Raw genomic sequence first — 19,217 nt, forward strand, 5'->3', positions numbered from 1 at the left:
GCCTCCCAGAGTGCTAGGAATACAGGCATGAGCCATGGTGCCCAGCTCTCTTCAGGGGGTTCTTAAGACAGTGGTAATTGTTCCATTTATTATATGATTGCTTTTCCAAATAAATTGTGAGATGGAGAGCATCAAGGATATTGTTTTATCAATCTTTGTACTCTGAGCACCTAACACAGAGTAGGAACTCAATGAATACTAAATAAATGGAACAATATCCTGATAATGTGTTAAACAGAGTTGTATTTCCAATTAAATAAACCATTTATAATTTTCTTGTAGTGATAAAATAATAGATAGTGAGCAACATGGAGAGTTACCTTGACATTTTCAAGGCCTGAATGAGTACTTTTTGGTTTAAATCAATATCTAAGTGATCCATAACTGCTTAGAAAAAAATTTTAAAAATATCTTTCTGTAACTCCTTGGATATATCAAAATTTATATATTTTATTTTTGTCTATAAAGAAGTGAACATTTGGAAAGCAATTTATAAAGCAGAGAAACTTACTTTATTTCGATCTTGTACAACTAATATTTTTCTAGTACTTTCATCAAACACAGCTCCTGTTGGGGCGGGGGGGAAGATAATTGAGAAATAATGATTTCATTCATCCTAAAGTCCTCTAATACTCTTTATCTGTGGTCATCAAAATCACACCCATCCTTAAAGGCCTAGTTTAAATATAGGTTGAGGATTTATTTCTTATCTGAAATACTTGGGACAAGAAGTGTTTTGGACTTTTTCAGATTTTAGAAAATTTGCATTTACATAATGAGATATCTTGGGGATAGGACCCAAGTTTAAACATGAAATTCATTTATGTTTTATATCCACCTTCCATACATAGCCTGAAGGTAAATTTATGCAATATTCAAACTCAGTCCTGGCCAAAAACTGCAAAAAGAAAAAAATTGTTTTTACTAATTTTTTATGTAAAAGTTTTGACTGCATTTTGACTGCGACCCATCACACAAGGCCAAGTGTGGAATATTTCAATTACGTTGGCATTCAAAGGTTTCAGATTTTGGAGCATTTTGGATTTTGGATTTTCAGATTAGGGATGCTCAACCCATACCACCTCATCCATCGGAAGACTTGAAAAATCTCTCTAGCAAGAAAATGATAGCTTAGTTGTCCATATTCTTCTAACCAATAATGGATAATCATCTGCATAAACTTATCTAGATTATCTATGCCTGATTATAAATAGTTAATCTTTTTATCCTTTCAATAGTATTTACTTTAGTGTTCAGACAATTCTACATATTTGTCTTAGTCCACTTGGGTTGCTATAACAAAATCACACAGTCTAGGTAGTTTATAAACAACAAACTTATTTACTACAGTTCTAGAGGCTAGGAAGTCCAAGATCAAGATCCCAGCAGATTTGGTGTTTGGTGAGGGCCTGTTCCTCAAAGATGCTGCCTTCTAGCTGTGTCCTCGTATAGTAGAAGGAGCAAACAAGCTCCCTTGGGCCTCTTTTATAAAGGCTCTAATCCTATTTTCATGTAAACTCTGCCCTCATGACCTAATCACCTCCCAAAGGCTCCACCTCTTAACACCATCACACTGGGGATTAGGTTTCAACATATGAATCTGGGGGGACAGTGCTTAAAAATATTTATTGAATAAATGACTTCTTCATACCTATATTTATTCCTTGAATTACTATATATACATTTGTACACATTTGTCACTATCACTATCCATTTGATAATCTAAATCCTAAATATCTCTATATTCAGTTCAAGACCTCCTTGAAGCCAATTAAGTGTCCTTTTTATGTATATACACTACTTTATAACCTACAAATACATTGCTTTGGAAAACGTCTTTATTTTATGTATGTTTTAAATTCTAGTTCATTTCTTTCGTTTCTTCATTCATCATTGCACATTCTCTCTTTAGCTTTACAAAATTCCCTCTGGGCAATCCTGGGTAAAAAAATACAATGACACTTCAATGATTTATGTTAGGATCTTTTAGATGCTATAATTTAAACATTAGATAATATGAGAAGATATTTTTTAAAAGATATGTTCTACGTATTTGTCCATTTCTTCAACATTAATCCAGTTCCTAAATAAAATATATGTAGATCTTATATCTATTTATTGAGCTCCTATTATGTGTCAGGCACTTTTCTAGGTTCTAGGGGATACAGTGGTGAACAAAACAAACGAAACTCCCTATCCTTAAGGAGTTCACATTCTGCTATGTATGTGGGGAGGTACCAAATAAATAAATTATATAGAACATGAGGTGGTGATAAATTCTATGAAGACATAAGATATACAGAGAGCACAGGTATGTGTGACATAAGAAAAAGTAATTGAAATGAAAACACCATACTTCAGCATTTTAAAGCAAGGAAGGAAAACCACTGAGTGAGATATAATTAACATTAATGTTGGCTTCTATTAGAAAATGTAAACGATAATCTAACTGGACTTTACAAGGGATAGAATGCCAAAGAAATGCCAAAGAAACCTTAAATATTAATAATTTGTGATTACTCAAATTGAGTAATGGCAATTCCCTGATGAATTCACTATAAACATGAGCATAGTATCACACAAAATTAGCATCGCAAAAGTACAATTTGAGCATCCCCTGCTGGTTATAACATAAAAGTTAAGTAAATCCAAGGATATCCGGGATTAAATAGAGGTCACTGTATTATTATGACTAGTTAGGCACTGTGCTAAGTGCTTTAGGTACATTATCTCAGGTAAAAAATCACAATAATCCTGACTGATATCATTACGAGTGCCTGAGTTCATGCCAGGTGTAAGAGGGACTGATGGCATTTGTCTGCACTCTAAACAGGCACTCTTCTCACTGTACTCTCATGCTACAACTGCCCTCTCAGAGGACTGATGTTTCCATACAACTATTCATTTAAGAAATACTGAGTGTCTACTTTATACTAGACACTGTCTTTAGCCTGAGAATACAGTGGTGAGCAAGATAGATACCTGCCTTCATAGAGTTTATATTATCATGGAGGAGATTAAGTACATGCTATAATTTCAGACTGTGAAAATTCTGTAAAGAAAACTATAACTGCACAAAGGAACAAAGAATGATGGGGTTGGTGTGTGAGTGGGGGGAGGGTGACTCTATTTTAAAGAGGAGGGTCAGGAGCTTTTCTGAGAAGGAGACACGAGCAGAAACCTCAGCTATAAAGGACTAGATAAACAAAGCTCTGGGGAAGCACACTGCAGGAAGGGGAACCAGTAGGTATAAAGGGTCTGGGTCAGATAAAAGTTTGCTAGGTTTGAAGAAAAGAAAGAAAACCATTGCTCACTCTATTCCAGCCATACCTGCTTTCCATTGTTTGTAACAAATGTCCACTACTTTCTCTTTACTTGAAAAAAACTCTATACCTTTCCAGAACAATTTCTTGCATTACCTCATCCCTATCCCCTTCAAATTGTAGTTATTTATCAAGACTGGTCAAGTTCTACACTTCCCAGTCCCTGAACTCCTACGATACTACTAAACCATAATGCAAGTACTTAGTTAAAACTTAGTACTTAGTTATAAATAGGCCCTTCGGAGGACGCTCCCTATGCATATATTACCAGTTTTATAATAATAACTGAAAATTCTAATTTAAGGTCTATGTTAATGATGATAATTACTCATACGACTTTCCAATGAAGTGTGAGGCTATCACCAAATTATTGAATAGAATCTTTTGAAGTAGAATTGAATGGAAGTTTTAGAATGTCTCTATTTGCTACAGGGCTGTAAGACATGGAAAGAGAAGACTTTCTTAGACATCCTTGAACAACTCCTTTAAAAGGTTTCCAATGTATTGCAAGAGGGACTTTACCTAACAATTGCAATCAGTGTAACTGGCTTATTGTACCCTCAATGAATCCCCAACAATAAAAAAAAAAAAAAAAAAAAAAGGTTTCCAATGTGAAAACTACCTTAAAAACTCTTGTAAATTATATAAAGGCAAATACAATTATTAATTAAATTAAGAATTAATATGTCTTATTGCTTTCATTTATTAAGGGAATAAAGATTCCTTACTGTTGGGCAGTGCCTGTGGCACAAAGGAATAGGCAGCTGTCTCCAAGATTCCTTAACGTTTTAGTTTTTGTGGAAATCTAAGAATTTCCTTCATCTTGGCTCTTAAGGGTTTGTACCGAGACCAACTGCAGCAGAAGCAACAAAAGCAGAAACAGCCAGAGAAATTGCACAGAATTTTGGGCCCCACCCCAGGCCTACAGAATCAGAACTCTGGGGATAGGGCCCAGCACCCAAGTCCTCCAGGTGATTTTAATGCAATCTATGATTTGTGAACTCCTCTCTTAATCTGAAGGGAATTGTTTTCTTAACTTTCCTATGTCTCTGAAGCTAATCAGTAACTTCCAAAATTCCACTATGTCGGCATGGTGCCAGTAGCCCAGTGGCTAGGGCGCCAGCAACATATTCCGGAGCTGGCAGGTTCGAATCCAGCCCAGGCCTGGCAAACAACAATGACAACTGCAATCAAAAAATAGCCGGGTGTTGTGGAGGGCTCCTGTAGTCCCAGCTACCTGGGAGACTGAGGCAAGAGAATCTCCTTAAGTCCTAAGAGTTGGAGGTTGCTATGAGCTGTGACACCATGGCACTCTACCGAGGGTGAGACTCTGTCTCAAAAAACAAAAACAAAAACAAAACAAAATTCCACCATGTTAAATTATTTTATTTTATTATTATTATTATTATTTTTTGCAGTTTTTGGCCAGGGCTGGGTTTGAACCTGCCATCTGCAGCGTATGGGGCCAGTGCCCTACTCCTTTGAGCCACAGGCACCACCCTTTATTTTATTTTATTTAGAGACAGAGTCTCACTTTGTCCCCCTCCAAGTAGAGTGCCTTGGTGTCACAGTTCACAGCAATCTCCAGCTCTTGGGTTTAGGTGATTCTCTTGCCTTAGCCTCCCGAGTAGCTGGGACTATAGGTGCCCGGCACAACGCCTGACTATTTTTTTTGTTGCTGCAGTTTGGCCAGGACCGGGTTTGAACCTACCACTCTTGGTGTATGGAGCCGGTGCCCTACTCACTGAGCCACAGGCACCGCCCAAGTTATTCTATTTTAAACAACTGTTTAACACAATAACTTAACGTAAATATCTTTAGGAAGTAATGTTTAAGTCAGTGAAAAATTTGTTTTACCTTAAATTCAACATAAAAGTTGATCTTTTACAAATTCACATAATTTGTGCTATATGTTTTAATATAATGAATTTATTCGCTGATCCCAAGGCAGTGTTACTATTGAGGAGTGAGGTTTAATTGTCTGTGTAAAACCAGTTCAAGCATATCCCCTGGAAAACTAAACACTGAACTTGCTCTCTGTGCTGCCATCTGCTGATTTATGAGGCAAACTTCATCAATCTAGAAGCACTATGTAATACTTCCAAGGAAGATAAAGTAGAAATCTCTCTCATCTGTGGTTTCACCTTCCATGATTTCAGGAACCTGAGGTCAACCATGGTATGAAAATGTTACATCAATACTCTTGTACTTTGAGGCTATTATTAGTAAAATAAGGGTTACTGAAATGCAAGCACTGTGGCACCATGACAGTCTATCTGATAACCAGAGGGCTATTAAGTGACTAACAGGTGAGTGGCATATACAATTGTGAATGTGCTAGACAAAGAGATGATTCACATCTCAGGCAGGACAGGGTCGGGGAGGGAGATTTAACAATGGTACTCAGAAGGGAATGCAATTTAAAAAGTTTCCTTTTTTTTTTTTAAGACAGAGTCTTATTTTGTAGCCCTCCATAAGAGTGCTATGGTGTCACAGCTTACAGCAACCTCAAACTCTTGGGCTTAAGTAATTCTCTTGCCTCAGCCTCCCAGGTGCCCACCACAGCACCTGCGTATTTTATTTTTAGAGACCAGGTCTTGCTCTTGCTCAGGCTGGTCTCGAACCTGTGAGCTCAGGCAATCCACCCACTTCAGCCTCCCAAGTGCTGGGAGTATAGGCGTGAACCACTGTGCTCGGCTTTCCATTTATGTTATAATGCCTGTGTCCTTCAGTCACTTCATCTCATCATGTATGCACTTTATTATCTCACATAATCACAAGAAAGAGTGAATGTAGCATGATATTTTGAGAGAGAGGGAGAGACCATGTTCATATAACTTTCATTACAGCATATTTTTATAATTGTGTTTATTTTACTAGTTCATCTCTTACTGTGCCTAACTTAAATACTAAACTTTTATCATAGGTATGTGTGTAAAAGGAAAAACATGGTGTGTATAGGATTTGGTACTATCTGTAGACGTCCACTGGGGGGCTTGGGACACATCCCCTGTAGATAAGGGGGAACTACCATGATTTAATCCAGTAACTCATTCCATATAAATAACCCAACTGCTCAGCTGTGAGAAGCAAGAAATTGGAGGAGCTTCTAAAAAGTTAATTCTTGTTGTCATGAGTTTGAAACTGACCTCCAACTCCTACTTGATGTGTAGCATATCCTGGTAATCTGCTGGGCCCTTCACCCAGCCACAGAGTCAGTGTTGAAGAATCCGATTCTGCATGGTGAAAGCAGAAGCCCAGTGAAGCCGCAGGGGCAATGAATCGGCTTTGGAGGATGGGAATGTGCAGCCATACAGCTATTCTACCTTCTGATCTCCACTGCTGTATTGCAGCTAAAAGGTAAGAGACAATTTTCTAGTGAAACAAGTGGAATTAATTAAAACTCATTTCAAGGTGTCACTTCCTATTCTAGAAGGCCATCTTTAAGCATGTTAGCTTTCTGGAAAGAGATCCCAGAATGTTCTGTTTATATCCCAGAGTTGGAACTATCATGTTTTACCATCTTGTTTGTATGATTTTTCCATAATACTGAATTTCTTGAGAATAAAGTCAATATAGTGCTGACTTTGTATCTCTACCATCTAAGACAAAGGCACATAATAGGTGTTCAACAGTGATAGAATAAACAAATAAACTGATTTAAACAAAACAAACCGAATGCTATTCTTTTTTTGGGAGGGAGGGGGCGCAGAGTCTCACTTTATTGCCCTTGGTAGAGGGCTGTGGCATCATAGCTCACAGCAACCTCCAATTCCTAGGCTTAGGCAGTTCTCTTGCTCAGCCTCCTGAATAGCCGGGACTACAGGTGCATGCCACAAGGCCTAGCTATTTTTTGGTTGCCACCGTCATTGTTGTTTGGCGGGCTTGGGCTGGATTTGAACCCGCCAGCTCAGGTGTATGTGGCTGGCACCTTAGCTGCTTGAGCCACAGGTGCTGAGCCCTAAAATTCAATCTTAATGACTATTATAGACTTCTGTTTGCAATTCTTTCAGGTTTTTTTTTTTTTTTTTTTTACTAGCCACTATACTAACAAGGATTTTCTTTTCTTTTTTTTTTGAGATTGAGTCTTACTTTGTTGCCCTGGTAGAGTGCCATGGCATTATCATATAGCTCACAGCAACCTCAAACTCCTAGGTTCAAGCGGCCTACCAACTAGCTGAAACTACAGTTTTTTCACCATGCCTGGCTAGTTTTTTCTATTTTTAATTAGCTACGGGATCTCACTCTTGCTTAGGCTGATCTCGAATTCCTGAGCTCTAGCAATCCACCCAACTTGGCCTCCCAGAGTGGTAGGATTACAAGCACAAGCCACCACTTCAGTGCAATTCTTATAAAAGTTCTCTCATAGGCCAGGCACAGTGACTCATGCCTGTAATCCTAGCACCCTGGGAGGCAAGGCTGGTGGAATGCTTGAGCTCAGGAGTTGGAGATCAGCCTGAGCAAGGGTCAGACTCCATCTCTACTAAAAATAGAAAAATTCACCAGGCATTGTGGCTGGAGCCTGTAGTCCTAGCTACTGGGGAGGTTGAGGCAAGAGGATTGCCTAAACCCAAGAGACGAAGGTTTCTGTGAGCTATGATGCCATGACACTCTACAAGGCAACAGAGTTAAGATTCTGTCTCAAAAAAAAAGTTCTCTTATAATTTCTTTTGATTTATACATTTCAAGGTGGTTAAAATATAATTGATTCTTTTAAATTAACGTATGCTAGTTTTAGAGATTTTGAAAAAAAAAAAAAACAAATCAAACCTAACATTTTACTAGCATAGCGATAAGTTCAAAATTTTGAAATTTTCCCATTTTTGGATTAACATTATAGTGTATGTAGTTCATATTGTATGTCTCTCACTACACATTATATTTTGAACATTTTGCTGTTATTAAAATTCTTTTAATGAATGTGATGTCCAATAGCAGCATAGTTTCTCTTATAGGTATATGATAGGCTAACTTAACCAACTTTCTAGACTTCAACACTTAGTTTCTAATTCTTCTCTATTATAAATACCATGATGAATATAAAAGGTTTTCTTTAATTTTATTAAATTCTCCCATTTTATTACTTAAGATTAAGCCAGGAGAAAATGATGCTAACATTTATTTGAACCTTATTATGCTACAGAGATACTTTATTTATTTATTTATTTATTTATTTGAGACAGAGTCCCTAGTTGCTCTCAGACACTTCCTGAAGGCTTCCACTTTATTTTTAAAATTTTTTTAGAGACAGAGGCTCACTTTATTGCCTATCTCCCTCGGTACAGTGCCGTTGCATCACAGCTCACAGCAACTTCCAGCTCCTGGGCTTAGGCAGTTCTCTTGCCTCAGCCTCCTGAGTAGCTGGGACTATAGGCGCCCACCACAATGCCCGGCTAAGGGCTGCCATTTTAAACTTCACAAAGTATGCTCAAAACCAAATCCTATACCCCAAATTAACTTCAGTTACAAGTTTGTTTCTTGAACCAGTGCCTGAAAGATTAGAATTTTTAATTCCTTTCTCTCTAATAAACTTTAAAGCTTTTTCCTCCCTACTTCCCATTCCCACAACACATATCCATCCTTCAAAGTCCAGCTCATATACTTTATCTTTGACAAAAATCTTTCCTAACCATTGTTCATGAGATTGCCATTGTGTAAATTTAGGATTACTTATTATGTGTGTATGTTTTTTTTTTTTTAGAACTTATCACACATTACCTAATGATGTCTCTTCTACCACTCACTTTTTCTAACCATATTTAATATTCTATGCGTTTGCAATCCTCCAAGTTAACCCTATCTATGTGTGTGTGTATATATACATTTGAGACAAGATCTCACTCTGTTACCCAGGCAGGAGTGTAGTGTTGTGTTGTGGTCACAGCTCCCTGCCACCTTGAACTCCTGAGCTCAAGAGATACTCCATCTTGAGCTTGGCGCCCGTAGCACAGTGGTGCTAGCCACATACAGCAAAGTTGGCAGGTTCGAACCTGGCCTCAGCCAGCTAACCAACAATGACAACTGCAACAAAAAATAGCTGGGCATTGTGGTGGGTGCCTGTAGTCCCAGCCACTTGGGAAGCTGAGGCAAGAGAATCACTTGAGCCCAAGAGTTTGAGGTTGCTGTGAGCTGTGATGCCATGGCACTCTACGGAGGGTGACATAGTGAGACTCTGTCTCAGAAGAAAAAAAAAAAGAGATACTCCATCCTCCTAACAGCCTCCTAAGTAGCTGGGATTACAAGCAACCACAACCACTACATATATTTTAAATGTTCTGCTACATCATTAAAATTCTCTTAATTAAATTCTTTTAATGACATTGCAGATGTCGAGCTGGTTAACTTGACATTATGCACTGGAGCTCAATTCACGTTTATTAAAGGACTGACTAACGGGAAGTCACACAGCTAGTCAGGAGCATAGCAAGGAGCAGAACCGGGGCTATTTCACCACTGATAAAGATATATTGTATGTGAGGCTAACTAATAATCTATAGTAAGACCTGTATAAGTTAACCACCCAAGGGACTGTGACAAACAGGTCAACATATGGAGGTGGTCAACATAAGGGACTAGACCTAGTACACTGATATGTACGTGTGATGCATGTCCAGTCTATGAAAATTAGGTCAACCTATGGAGGTGGTCAACAATGGAAGTTCTATCTTCAGGATAAACAACTTTATCCTGAAGTTGTTAATAACCAAACAACTAAAAGAACAGTAGACTAAAATAATATGGACATATAAAACTATTCTTAGTACATAAAACACAATCTATTTACTTCAACAGAGATAGACTTCCTAGCAGGCTTTCTTTTCAGATTATTTTAATGTCTCATATAGACACTACCATTTAATTAGTTTTATTTGACTCTGTCTATAAGAACACAAATAGCAGTAGCTCCTTAGAGGAAGCATATTGCAGTGAGTGAGAACAGATCTAGAGCTGGGGAGGTTACTTACTGTCTCTGTAAGAGACAGAACTATTGTCTCAGAACTATTATCCTCAAATAGGCATCTTCAAAATAGTTATCTACCTCACAGGGTTGTTATGAGGACTGGATGAATTAATGTTTGTAAAGGTCATAAAATAGTGTATAGAACTTAGTAAGTAGAACAGAATTTATTTTATTAAAAATACAGGCTGGGGCTCGGTGCCTGTGGCTCAAGAGGCTAAGGCACCAGCCACATACACCTGAGCTGGCGGGTTCGAATCCAGCCCAGGCCCACCAAACAATGATGGCTGCAACTAAAAAATAGCCGGGCGTTGTGGCAAGTGCCTATAGTCCCAGCTACTTGGGAGGTGGAGGCAGAAGAATCCCTTGAGCCTAAGAGTTGGAGGTTGCTGTGAGCTGTGATGCCACAGCACTCTACCCAGGGGGACAGCTTGAGGCTCTGTCTAAAAAAACAAAAAAACAAAAATACAGGCTGGGCACAGTGGCTCATGCCCATAATCCTAGCACTCTGGGAGGCTGAGGCGGGTAGATTGCTTGAGCTTACAGGTTCGAGACCAACCTGAGTAAGAGCAAGACCTGGTCTCTAAAAAAAAAAACCAGGCATTGTGGTGGGTGCCTGTAGTCTCATCTACTTGGGAGGCTGAGGCAAGAGAATTGCTTGAGCCCAAGAGTTTGAACTTGCTGTAAGCTATGATGCCATGGCACACTATTGAGAGTAACAAAGTGAGACTCCACCACATACACACACAAATATATATATTTATATATATTTATATATAAATATATATATATATATATAAAGGTACTTCAGCATTTACACATTAGTTTCATCTTTGATTACAGCTATCCAATAAAGTAATTAAGGCTAGCATTATTCACGTAAAGCAATCTAAGAGGCCATCATTTTCAGTGGCAATTTACTCAATGCCTGGCTAAGCATATGGCAGAACCAGGGACTTGAACCCTGTATGTGTGTCTGTCAATCTAACATGATTTCTGTTTTGCCATGCTGACTGGGGTAGTGCTTTGGTCACCTGTTTGGTCACTGATAAGTATCAGTTGCAATAACTACCTGTGTCTACCCACACCTATGTACACATCTCAGAAGCTAAATTGATTTGATTGTTTTACTGGTGATATTGCTGGAGTCTAAGTGGGCCTATCAGCAGTCATTCACAGGCAGAAGACAAAATGACAGGAAGAGGTAAGAAGTCTGGGAATGAGTATGATTAAATAGTAAAATAACTAGCTCAATTATATTTACAGATAGGCTTGCTTGCCATATTGCTCAAAATGACGAAGATTATTTGAAGTTTCTTGTTAGTGTGAGAGCATCTTTCCATAGCTGATTCTCCCATGCTATATCCTCAGAATGATTATAAGACTCAAAGGTCGTTTGAAAAACAGGCTGCTCTACCAAATCACGGACTTCTTCAAACCGAAAGCTCCTTAGCACTGGACTCAAGGTTCAAAGTAAGCGGATATTTTTCTTATCAAAGTCTGAAGCCACCGATCACCATCCCTGGTTAATCATAACACTTGTTGCTCTACAGCCAAAGCAAACTCCAGTTCTTGCCTCTTGGCTCCTGTTGCGGTCTGTGTGCAAATATGACCACTAAGAACCTCTCAGGTCCACTCATAGTCCACCACCTGCATTCGAATGTAAGACACTTTTTCCTTAGCCAAAGTGCCAAGCAGAACCCAAGGTCGGTAAATGATAGTAAGTAATAACACAATATTAACAAACATCTACTGAGCCTTGACTATGTGACATACATCGTGCGATGCACTTTTTTGCATTATCCAAATTAACCTTCAACAATCCCACGAGCTCCTATTACCCGAGTTTATGGATGAGGAAATGGTGGTTTACATTACTGTCTCAAGGTCATACACTAGGGACTAGAAACCAGGACTGCAGATCCCAAATCTGCGATCTTTCCACTTCACTCCATCACCTCAGAGACGGGGCGGAAGAACTCTTGGCAGAAAAGCAGCCAAATCACGCGTGCCCTCGCCCTTTCCCTCTGAGCTCGACACTTCACTGGTGCACTGAACGACTCGAGGGGTGGGGGCAGCGGTTATTTCATTAGACAGGCTCGGGAGCCCCAGGCGCACTTGCCCTGTAAACCCTTCTGGAAGGCGGCGGCATCCAAGCGATCCAGGGCACTGAGCCGCGCCAGGTTCAGCGAGACGCCCCCGAATCTGTCCAGCTCGCCCCGGAGCTCGCACGTTCCGGCTGGGGGGTCCTGCGTGTAACTCTGTCCGCCCGAGGTCCCCGAAGACCCGGCCAAAAGCCTGGGTTGGCGGGCCCAGGCCAGCGCCAAACGCCAGGTGCCCCAGAACAGCAGTGGCGACATCGCCTCCCCGGCTTATTTGCTCCACCTCCACGTCAACCCTCCCTCACGTTCCCGTAAATTGTAGAAGAGTGCCACTGTTCAGTTGTTAATGGGCTACCCTTTTGTAGAGCTAGTTATACCCAAGGGACCTGAGTCCTCCCTGCCAGCCCATCTCATTAATTTGCCTAGCTTTGACTAAGCCGAGACGCTTAACGCCTCTTTTTTGTTTGTTACGTTCTTTTCCTTGTCTGTCTCCCAGGCTGGGGGGAATAATGGCGTTATCATGGCTCACTGCAACCTAAAACTCTTGGGCTGAACATTCATCCCTCCTCAGCCTCTCAAAGTGCTAGGATGACAGGAGTGAGCCGCCACGCCCAGTCTGTTTGCTAGTTTAATTCAATAGTTGTTTGCTTGAGGATAAGAAGGTGGACGGAGAAGAAAGTCATGTTTTTTGTTTGTTTGGGGGGAATTTATTATTTAAATGGCAGTTCTGTTCACCGAATCCGTCTTCCATGGCAAATGTCAGAACCTCTGCGACCGCTTTAAAGAGCTAACTAATAGCTCCCGGTAACCCGCCCGCCCGCTTCCCCACCTTGTGCGCTCCACTCGGGACATTACGGCTCGGAGGCGGAACCACGCTGACTTCTGCCCCGGAAGTTTCTCTGTGAAGCGCGCACGTTGAGCTGCCTTCGCCGGGGCTGCCTTCTGATCATGTCTTCCAAGAAGAACAGAAAGCGGTTGAGCCACGGCTCGGACAGTGCTTCGCCCTTGCTGGCTGCTGCTTCCTCTCGTGCGGCAGCTCAGACTTCTGCTGGGTCAGACATCGCGGCGGCAGCCGGGACTTTGGTGGTGACCAACTTCCTAGAAAAGGGTAAAGAATTGCGGGAGGGAGACCCTCGGCTGAGGGGGCGCGGGGGAGGAAGGTCGCCTCGAGGTGCAGAGGCTTTTGAAAGTTTGGTGTGGCGTAGGTATGAGAGCAGCACAGAAGTACGTAAGACTTAGTATGTAAGGAGCATGTATATTGTGTAAGTATGCAAGGGTAGCCGCGCCTCCATTAGAGATGTTAGGCAGAAATGGTTTACCCGTCTTCGGTCGTTTTTTTGGTGAAATATATTGAACACTGAAGTTGCATTTGAAATAACTTTGTCTTATTTAAGATTAACATTTAAACAATTAATAACAATTAACAATTAATATTTAACTGTGCCAAATTGTTCATATCTAGCGAGCATAGGATACGTGTACTAAAAATCTAAATACCCAATTCTGTAAAAATTATGGCTCCATCCCTCTTCAGAGACAACACTGTGTCTTTAAGAATGAAGATGGCTTTTTCTTCCGTTACTGCACAGGTTCTGATATTTAATAATCGAAATTAATTATATACTAGTGTTAGCAATAAGTTAGGTATGGCACATATTTTATTAAATTTTTACAGACGCTGTGACCAGTAGGTACTTTATAACAATGCCTAATTTACAAAGAAAAAAATAAGAACGCCATTTCATCCAGGTTACACAGGCTCTAAGTGGCAGAGCCAATACTTTGAGTCCAGATGTATTAGACTCCAAAGCCAGTTATCTTAGCTCACAGCTTCCTTGATTAGGAGAACAGATTTATATTTGAAAAGTCATTTAGTTAGCTTCTAGCATGCTTGATGTGTATTACCTTAGAAAAATGGGCCAGACTAAACTAGTGGCAAGATTTTTATGTCCAAACAAACCCTGAAGATTTACTTAGAGTACACGTAATGTTTTCTTTCCCCCTTAGGGATTGAAGGACAAGTTGTTCTGGCCTGCAGATTCATCATCTTTTTCTTTCTTTTCTTTTCTTTTTTTTTTTTTTTGGCTGGGGCTGGGTTTGAACCTGTCACCTCCAGTATATGGGGCTGGTGCCCTACTCCTTGAGCCACAGGCGCTGCCCTTATTTTCTTTTTCATTTGGATCCTTCCTATTGACATGTAAACATGTTCATTTTTCTTCCATCTTAAAACAAACCTTATATTTTCTTCTACTACCACCCTACCTCTTTCTACCTCTTCGTTGCCAAAGTTCTTAAATTCAGTGGTCTCTGCCTCTTCTTTACCCATATATTGAACTTAAGTGTTCAATATATTTCACAAAAGAAAAGACCAAAGGGTAAACCATTTCTGCCTAACATCTCTATTGGAGGCGCGGCTACCCTTGCATACTTACACAATATACCTACTCCTTAGCCCAGGGGTCCTCAAACTTTTTAAACCGGGCCAGTTCACTGTCCCTCAGACCGTTGGTGGGCTGGACTATAGTTAAAAAAAAAAACTATGAAAAAATTCCTATGCACACTGCACATACCTTATTTTGAAGTAAAAAAATAAAACAGGAACAAGTACAATCACATCGCCTCATGTGGCCCGCGCAAGTTTGAGGACCCCTGCAGGCCTAGCCTGTTCTTATTTGACTTTTACCACATCATTCCATGGAAAATGATCTGCCATTTTCACTGAGCATATCTATGTTGATAAATCCAGTGGATAGTTTTTGATTAGTTACCTTAATTGTGCTCAGCAGCTTTTGGCCTTGTTGACCATTTCTTCCTTCTTGAAACACTTTATTTCTTGTCTTACGTGTCATCAAACTTCCTTAGTTTTTTTTCATCCTTGTTGGTACTTTATAATTTTCTTTTGGAGGCTCATCTTTTCCTACCTGAGCATTAAATGTTGAAGTTCTTCAGTTGTTAGCTCCAAACCTTTTTTATGAATCTTCTCTCTTTGGCAAAATCATCCATTATTGAGGGTTTCTCATGTATAGTCTATTCAATGTCAGCTCCATATTTGTAATTCGTTGTGTCTTAATTCAATGGTCTTCTACACCAGTACTTCTCAAGCTCTTCTCTGGCAAAGATTTAAAAATTTATAGTATGTCACAGATTGGTACTTTTGTAAAATAAAATACAAATTAAATTTTTTACTAGAAAAATAATTTGCACATATCTTATTTTGAAGTTAAAAAATAAATTTAAAAAGTTAAAAATAAATTTAAAAAAGTAAACTTTTTTATTAGATTCAAGAGATGTAAAATTGCTCTTAAACTGCAATAAAAGCTTCTAAACATGAAATTTCATTTTCTGTGCTTATCTCATCATGAAGCAGTAGCAGATAGTTTGTGAACCACATTTTATTTTTTTCTTCTTTTTTAAAGTTTACTGAGGAAGAGAAAGATAGATAGGTTTACAAAGTAAGATTTGTTTGCCATAGACAAAGGTGCCATGAGAAAAAACTTTTCTTTTTCTTTTTTTTTAGGTGTTTTTTATTGCTTATTTGTTTTATACTAGGTAGTACATTCACATGGTTCAAAATTAAAAATGTGCAAAATGGACTAACAGTGAAAAGACTTTCTCTTATATTTGCCCTGTGGCCTCTTAGTTTTCTTTCCTATGATGACTAATATGACTTCCTTATGTATCTCTGCAAAAGTTGTTTATGGATATATAAACTAATATGCACTATATACATATTTGTTTTTTTGCCCCCTTTTCCACTTACAAATACATATTGGAAATAAATATTTAAAGCAACAATACATCTTGGTGATAACTTCATATCATGACACAAAGAGCTTCTTTATTTTTTACATGGCGATACAAAAATTATCTATTATATCAAATTGTCATAATTTCTTTAATATCACCTCACATGATAAATGACTAGAATTTGAAATCCCTGGGTAGTTTGTAGGGTGACAGGTATCAACTCTTTCAGGGATGACTTTTGCCCTTCAGGGGTTCTCACTGCTTTCTCCTTTTCGGTGATCTGAACAGCCCTCAGCAAGCCATGCTGTGAAGCCGGGTTCCTCACCATGTCAGTCATCAGGAACACGATGTCCCTGATGTACATCTGTATACTTTAGCAGCAGAGTGCCCTGCCTTGCTCCTACGTGCAATGAAGAAGGTACAGAATGCTGTGATACCTCCTTCTTGCAGCCCACGCTCCCCCTGGACAGACTCCCACACAACTCTAATGTGCTTCTTCTTGACTAAGCAAGAGGCTAAGGTGGGAAGACCTCTCACCAGGTCTAGCAGCTTTTCAAGCACATAAGTGTGCAAGCAGTTAAATACTTGAATGGTATAGCTGTATAAAACATTCAATTCCATTGGAGTGAACTTGAGAGCCAGAACTGCTGTCCACATCTCATCTCAGGCTCCTTGGATCGCCAGAGTCTTACTAGGATGTCCAAATTTTTGTGTCAGATTATCCTTGGTGGTGTCCAGTTCTTTAACTGTACTTCTAAAGCTTGGAGTTTGTGGTCTACTTTCTGCTTAAGATCTAGCTCCAATGACCCTTCTTTTTCTAGTGTCAAAGGCAAAATTGACAGATTTTTCCTTCATATTTCCCCTTCTTTTTTTCTTTAAGAGATGGGTTCTTGCTGTGTTGCCCATGCTGGACTCAAACTCCTAGGCTCAAGCGATATTCTCACTTCAGTCTCCTGAGTAGCTGCAACTATAGGTGGCACTCAGTGCACCTATAGTGCAACTATGGCACTCAGTGGTGACAGAACCGTGACAGAAGTGCTGGCTTCACCATCTGGTAAAGTTTTGGAGTCTCACGGGAGGAACCTTCCCCAGACCTCCAGGGCTGGAGTAAGGAGAGGCGAGGCCACTTCGGGGACTGTGAACCACATTTTAAATAGCACTATACAGTGCCTCTTCTCTTAGATTTCTTAAAGGTACTTCAGGACTGACTTTATGAGCTTACATTTTCTCCAGCGGAGTATACTTTGGCTCTGTTCAGTTTTTCCTGTTGGAAGATTCAGAAATCCAGGACTCATTCAACACATCATTCTATCTCATGTCTCACATCTCATGTATCCAGGCCACCACCAAGTCATGTTTGTCACCTAAATATTTTTCTGTATTCTTCTTCACACTATTCCTACCACTTCCACCTTCATTTCAGATGCCATCATCTCTCACCTGGAACACTGTGATAGCCTTTTAAAACTGATTTTCCTGTGCTACCAATTTTGTCCTCATTCTTGTTCCTTTTCCATTCTACAACTAGAATGATATTTTTATTTTTAATGTTTTTTGAAAAGTAAATTTATCCCTCTTGTGGTTATGTCCCCCACACAGAAAGTGCCAACCCCTGCCCCCCATTCCTATTTGGTAAGAGCACCCCAAACTCCTCCCCCTTCCTCATTACCCTTCCTTCCAACTTGAATTGAAGTGAGTTTTTCTCCTATTTGGGCATGCAGCAGTTCTTAACTGTGGGTCGCAACCCACTGTATTAAGGGGCTGTGGCATTAGGAAGGTTGGGAACCACTGATCTACTGGCTTCATACTAGTATTGAGTACATGGGATAATTGCTTGTGCATTCTTATGCTACCTTACTAAGAAGAATGTGTTTCAGCTCCATCCAGGATATTACAAAAGATGTGATGTCACCATCTTTTTTATGGCTGAATAGCATTCCATGGTGTGCATGTACCACAATTTGTTAATCCATTCATAAGTTGATAGGCATTTAGGTTGTTTCCACATCTTGGCAATTGTAAATTGAGCTGCAATAAACAATCTAGTGCAAATGTCCTTATGATAAAGTGATTTTTTTTTCTGGCTAGATGCCTAGTAGTGGGATTGTGGGGTCAAATGGGAGGTCTAATTTGAGATCTTTGAGGATTCTCCATACTTCTTTCCAAAGAGGCTGTATTAGTTTGCAGCCCTACCAACGGTGTAAAAGTGTTTCCCTCTTTCCACATCCATGCCAGCATCTGTAACTTTGGGCTTTAGTGATGTGAGCTAATCTTACTGGGGTTAGGTGATACCTCAGAGTGGTTTTGATTTGCATTTCTCTGATGATTAAAGATGATGAGCATTTTTTCGTATGTTTGTTAACCATTTATCTGTCTTCCTCAGAGAAGGCTTTACTCGTTTTTCTTGCCCAGTGATATGTGGGATTCCTGGGTCTTTTTTTGTTGATTACTTTTAGTTCTCTGTAGATCTTAGTTATCAAGCTTTTGTCTGATTTTTTTTTTTTTTGTGGTTTTTGGCTGGGGCTGGGTTTGAACCCGCCACCTCCTGCATATGGGACCAGCGCCCTACTCCTTGAGCCACAGGTGCCGCCCGCTTTTGTCTGATTTGTAATATGCAGATATCTTTTCCCATGCTGAAGGTTGTCTGTTTGCTTTGGTTGTTGTCTCCTTAGCTTTAGAGAAGCTTTTCAGTTTAATTAAGTCCCATTTATTTATTTTTGCTATTGTTGCAATTGCCACAGAATTCTTCTTCACAAAATCTTTCCCCTGGCCATTATCTTCAAGTGTTTTCCCCACATTTTCTTCGAGAATTTTTATTGTTTCATGCCTTACATTTAAATCTTTTATTCATTTGAATCAATTTTGTTAAGTGGTAAAAGGTGCAGGTCCAGTTTCAGTCTTTTACATGGCGGTTATCCAGTTCTTTCAGCACCATTTATTGAATAGGGTTTCTTTTCTCCAGTGTTTGTTCTTGTTTGGTTTATCTAACAGGTGGCTGTTAAAATGATCTTTTTAAAAATGAAGATTCTGTTATGACCCTGATTTCATCCCTCCCTGGCCTCCCATTGCTGTCAGAGTAATGACCAG

General features: G+C 39.6%; 2 protein-coding genes and 1 pseudogene across 11 annotated transcripts in view; 1 reads left to right on the forward strand and 2 right to left on the reverse strand.

Annotated features, from left to right (window-relative positions):
* Positions 1-12,658, reverse strand: part of NUDT6 (nudix hydrolase 6) — a 41,107-nt gene extending 28,449 nt beyond the window's left edge. Inside the window, exons 1-3 of one of the 9 annotated variants that reach the window (XM_053574993.1) lie at positions 12,404-12,658; positions 6,473-6,676; positions 512-567 (exon numbers count right to left, since the gene is read on the reverse strand). In XM_053574993.1, coding sequence (XP_053430968.1) covers positions 512-567; positions 6,473-6,676; positions 12,404-12,641 — 498 coding nt within the window. In that variant the 5' untranslated portion in view covers positions 12,642-12,658. Of the gene's footprint in view, positions 1-511; positions 568-6,472; positions 6,677-11,545; positions 12,348-12,403 lie in introns of those variants that run through there. The other 8 variants (XM_053575227.1, XM_053575148.1, XM_053575000.1 and 5 more) reach the window with 8 other exon arrangements.
* Positions 12,659-13,279: 621 nt separating this feature from the next.
* Positions 13,280-19,217, forward strand: part of SPATA5 (spermatogenesis associated 5) — a 351,563-nt gene continuing 345,625 nt past the window's right edge. Inside the window, exon 1 of one of the 2 annotated variants that reach the window (XM_053575876.1) lies at positions 13,280-13,491. In XM_053575876.1, the coding sequence (XP_053431851.1) occupies positions 13,332-13,491 (160 nt within the window). In that variant the 5' untranslated portion in view covers positions 13,280-13,331. The remainder of the gene's footprint in view (positions 13,492-19,217) is intronic. The other variant, XM_053575969.1, reaches the window with a different exon arrangement.
* LOC128587721 (single-pass membrane and coiled-coil domain-containing protein 1-like) lies at positions 16,285-17,278 on the reverse strand (annotated as a pseudogene).

The sequence above is a fragment of the Nycticebus coucang genome, chromosome 1 (assembly GCF_027406575.1).
Source record: "Nycticebus coucang isolate mNycCou1 chromosome 1, mNycCou1.pri, whole genome shotgun sequence".
Lineage (NCBI taxonomy): Eukaryota > Metazoa > Chordata > Mammalia > Primates > Lorisidae > Nycticebus > Nycticebus coucang.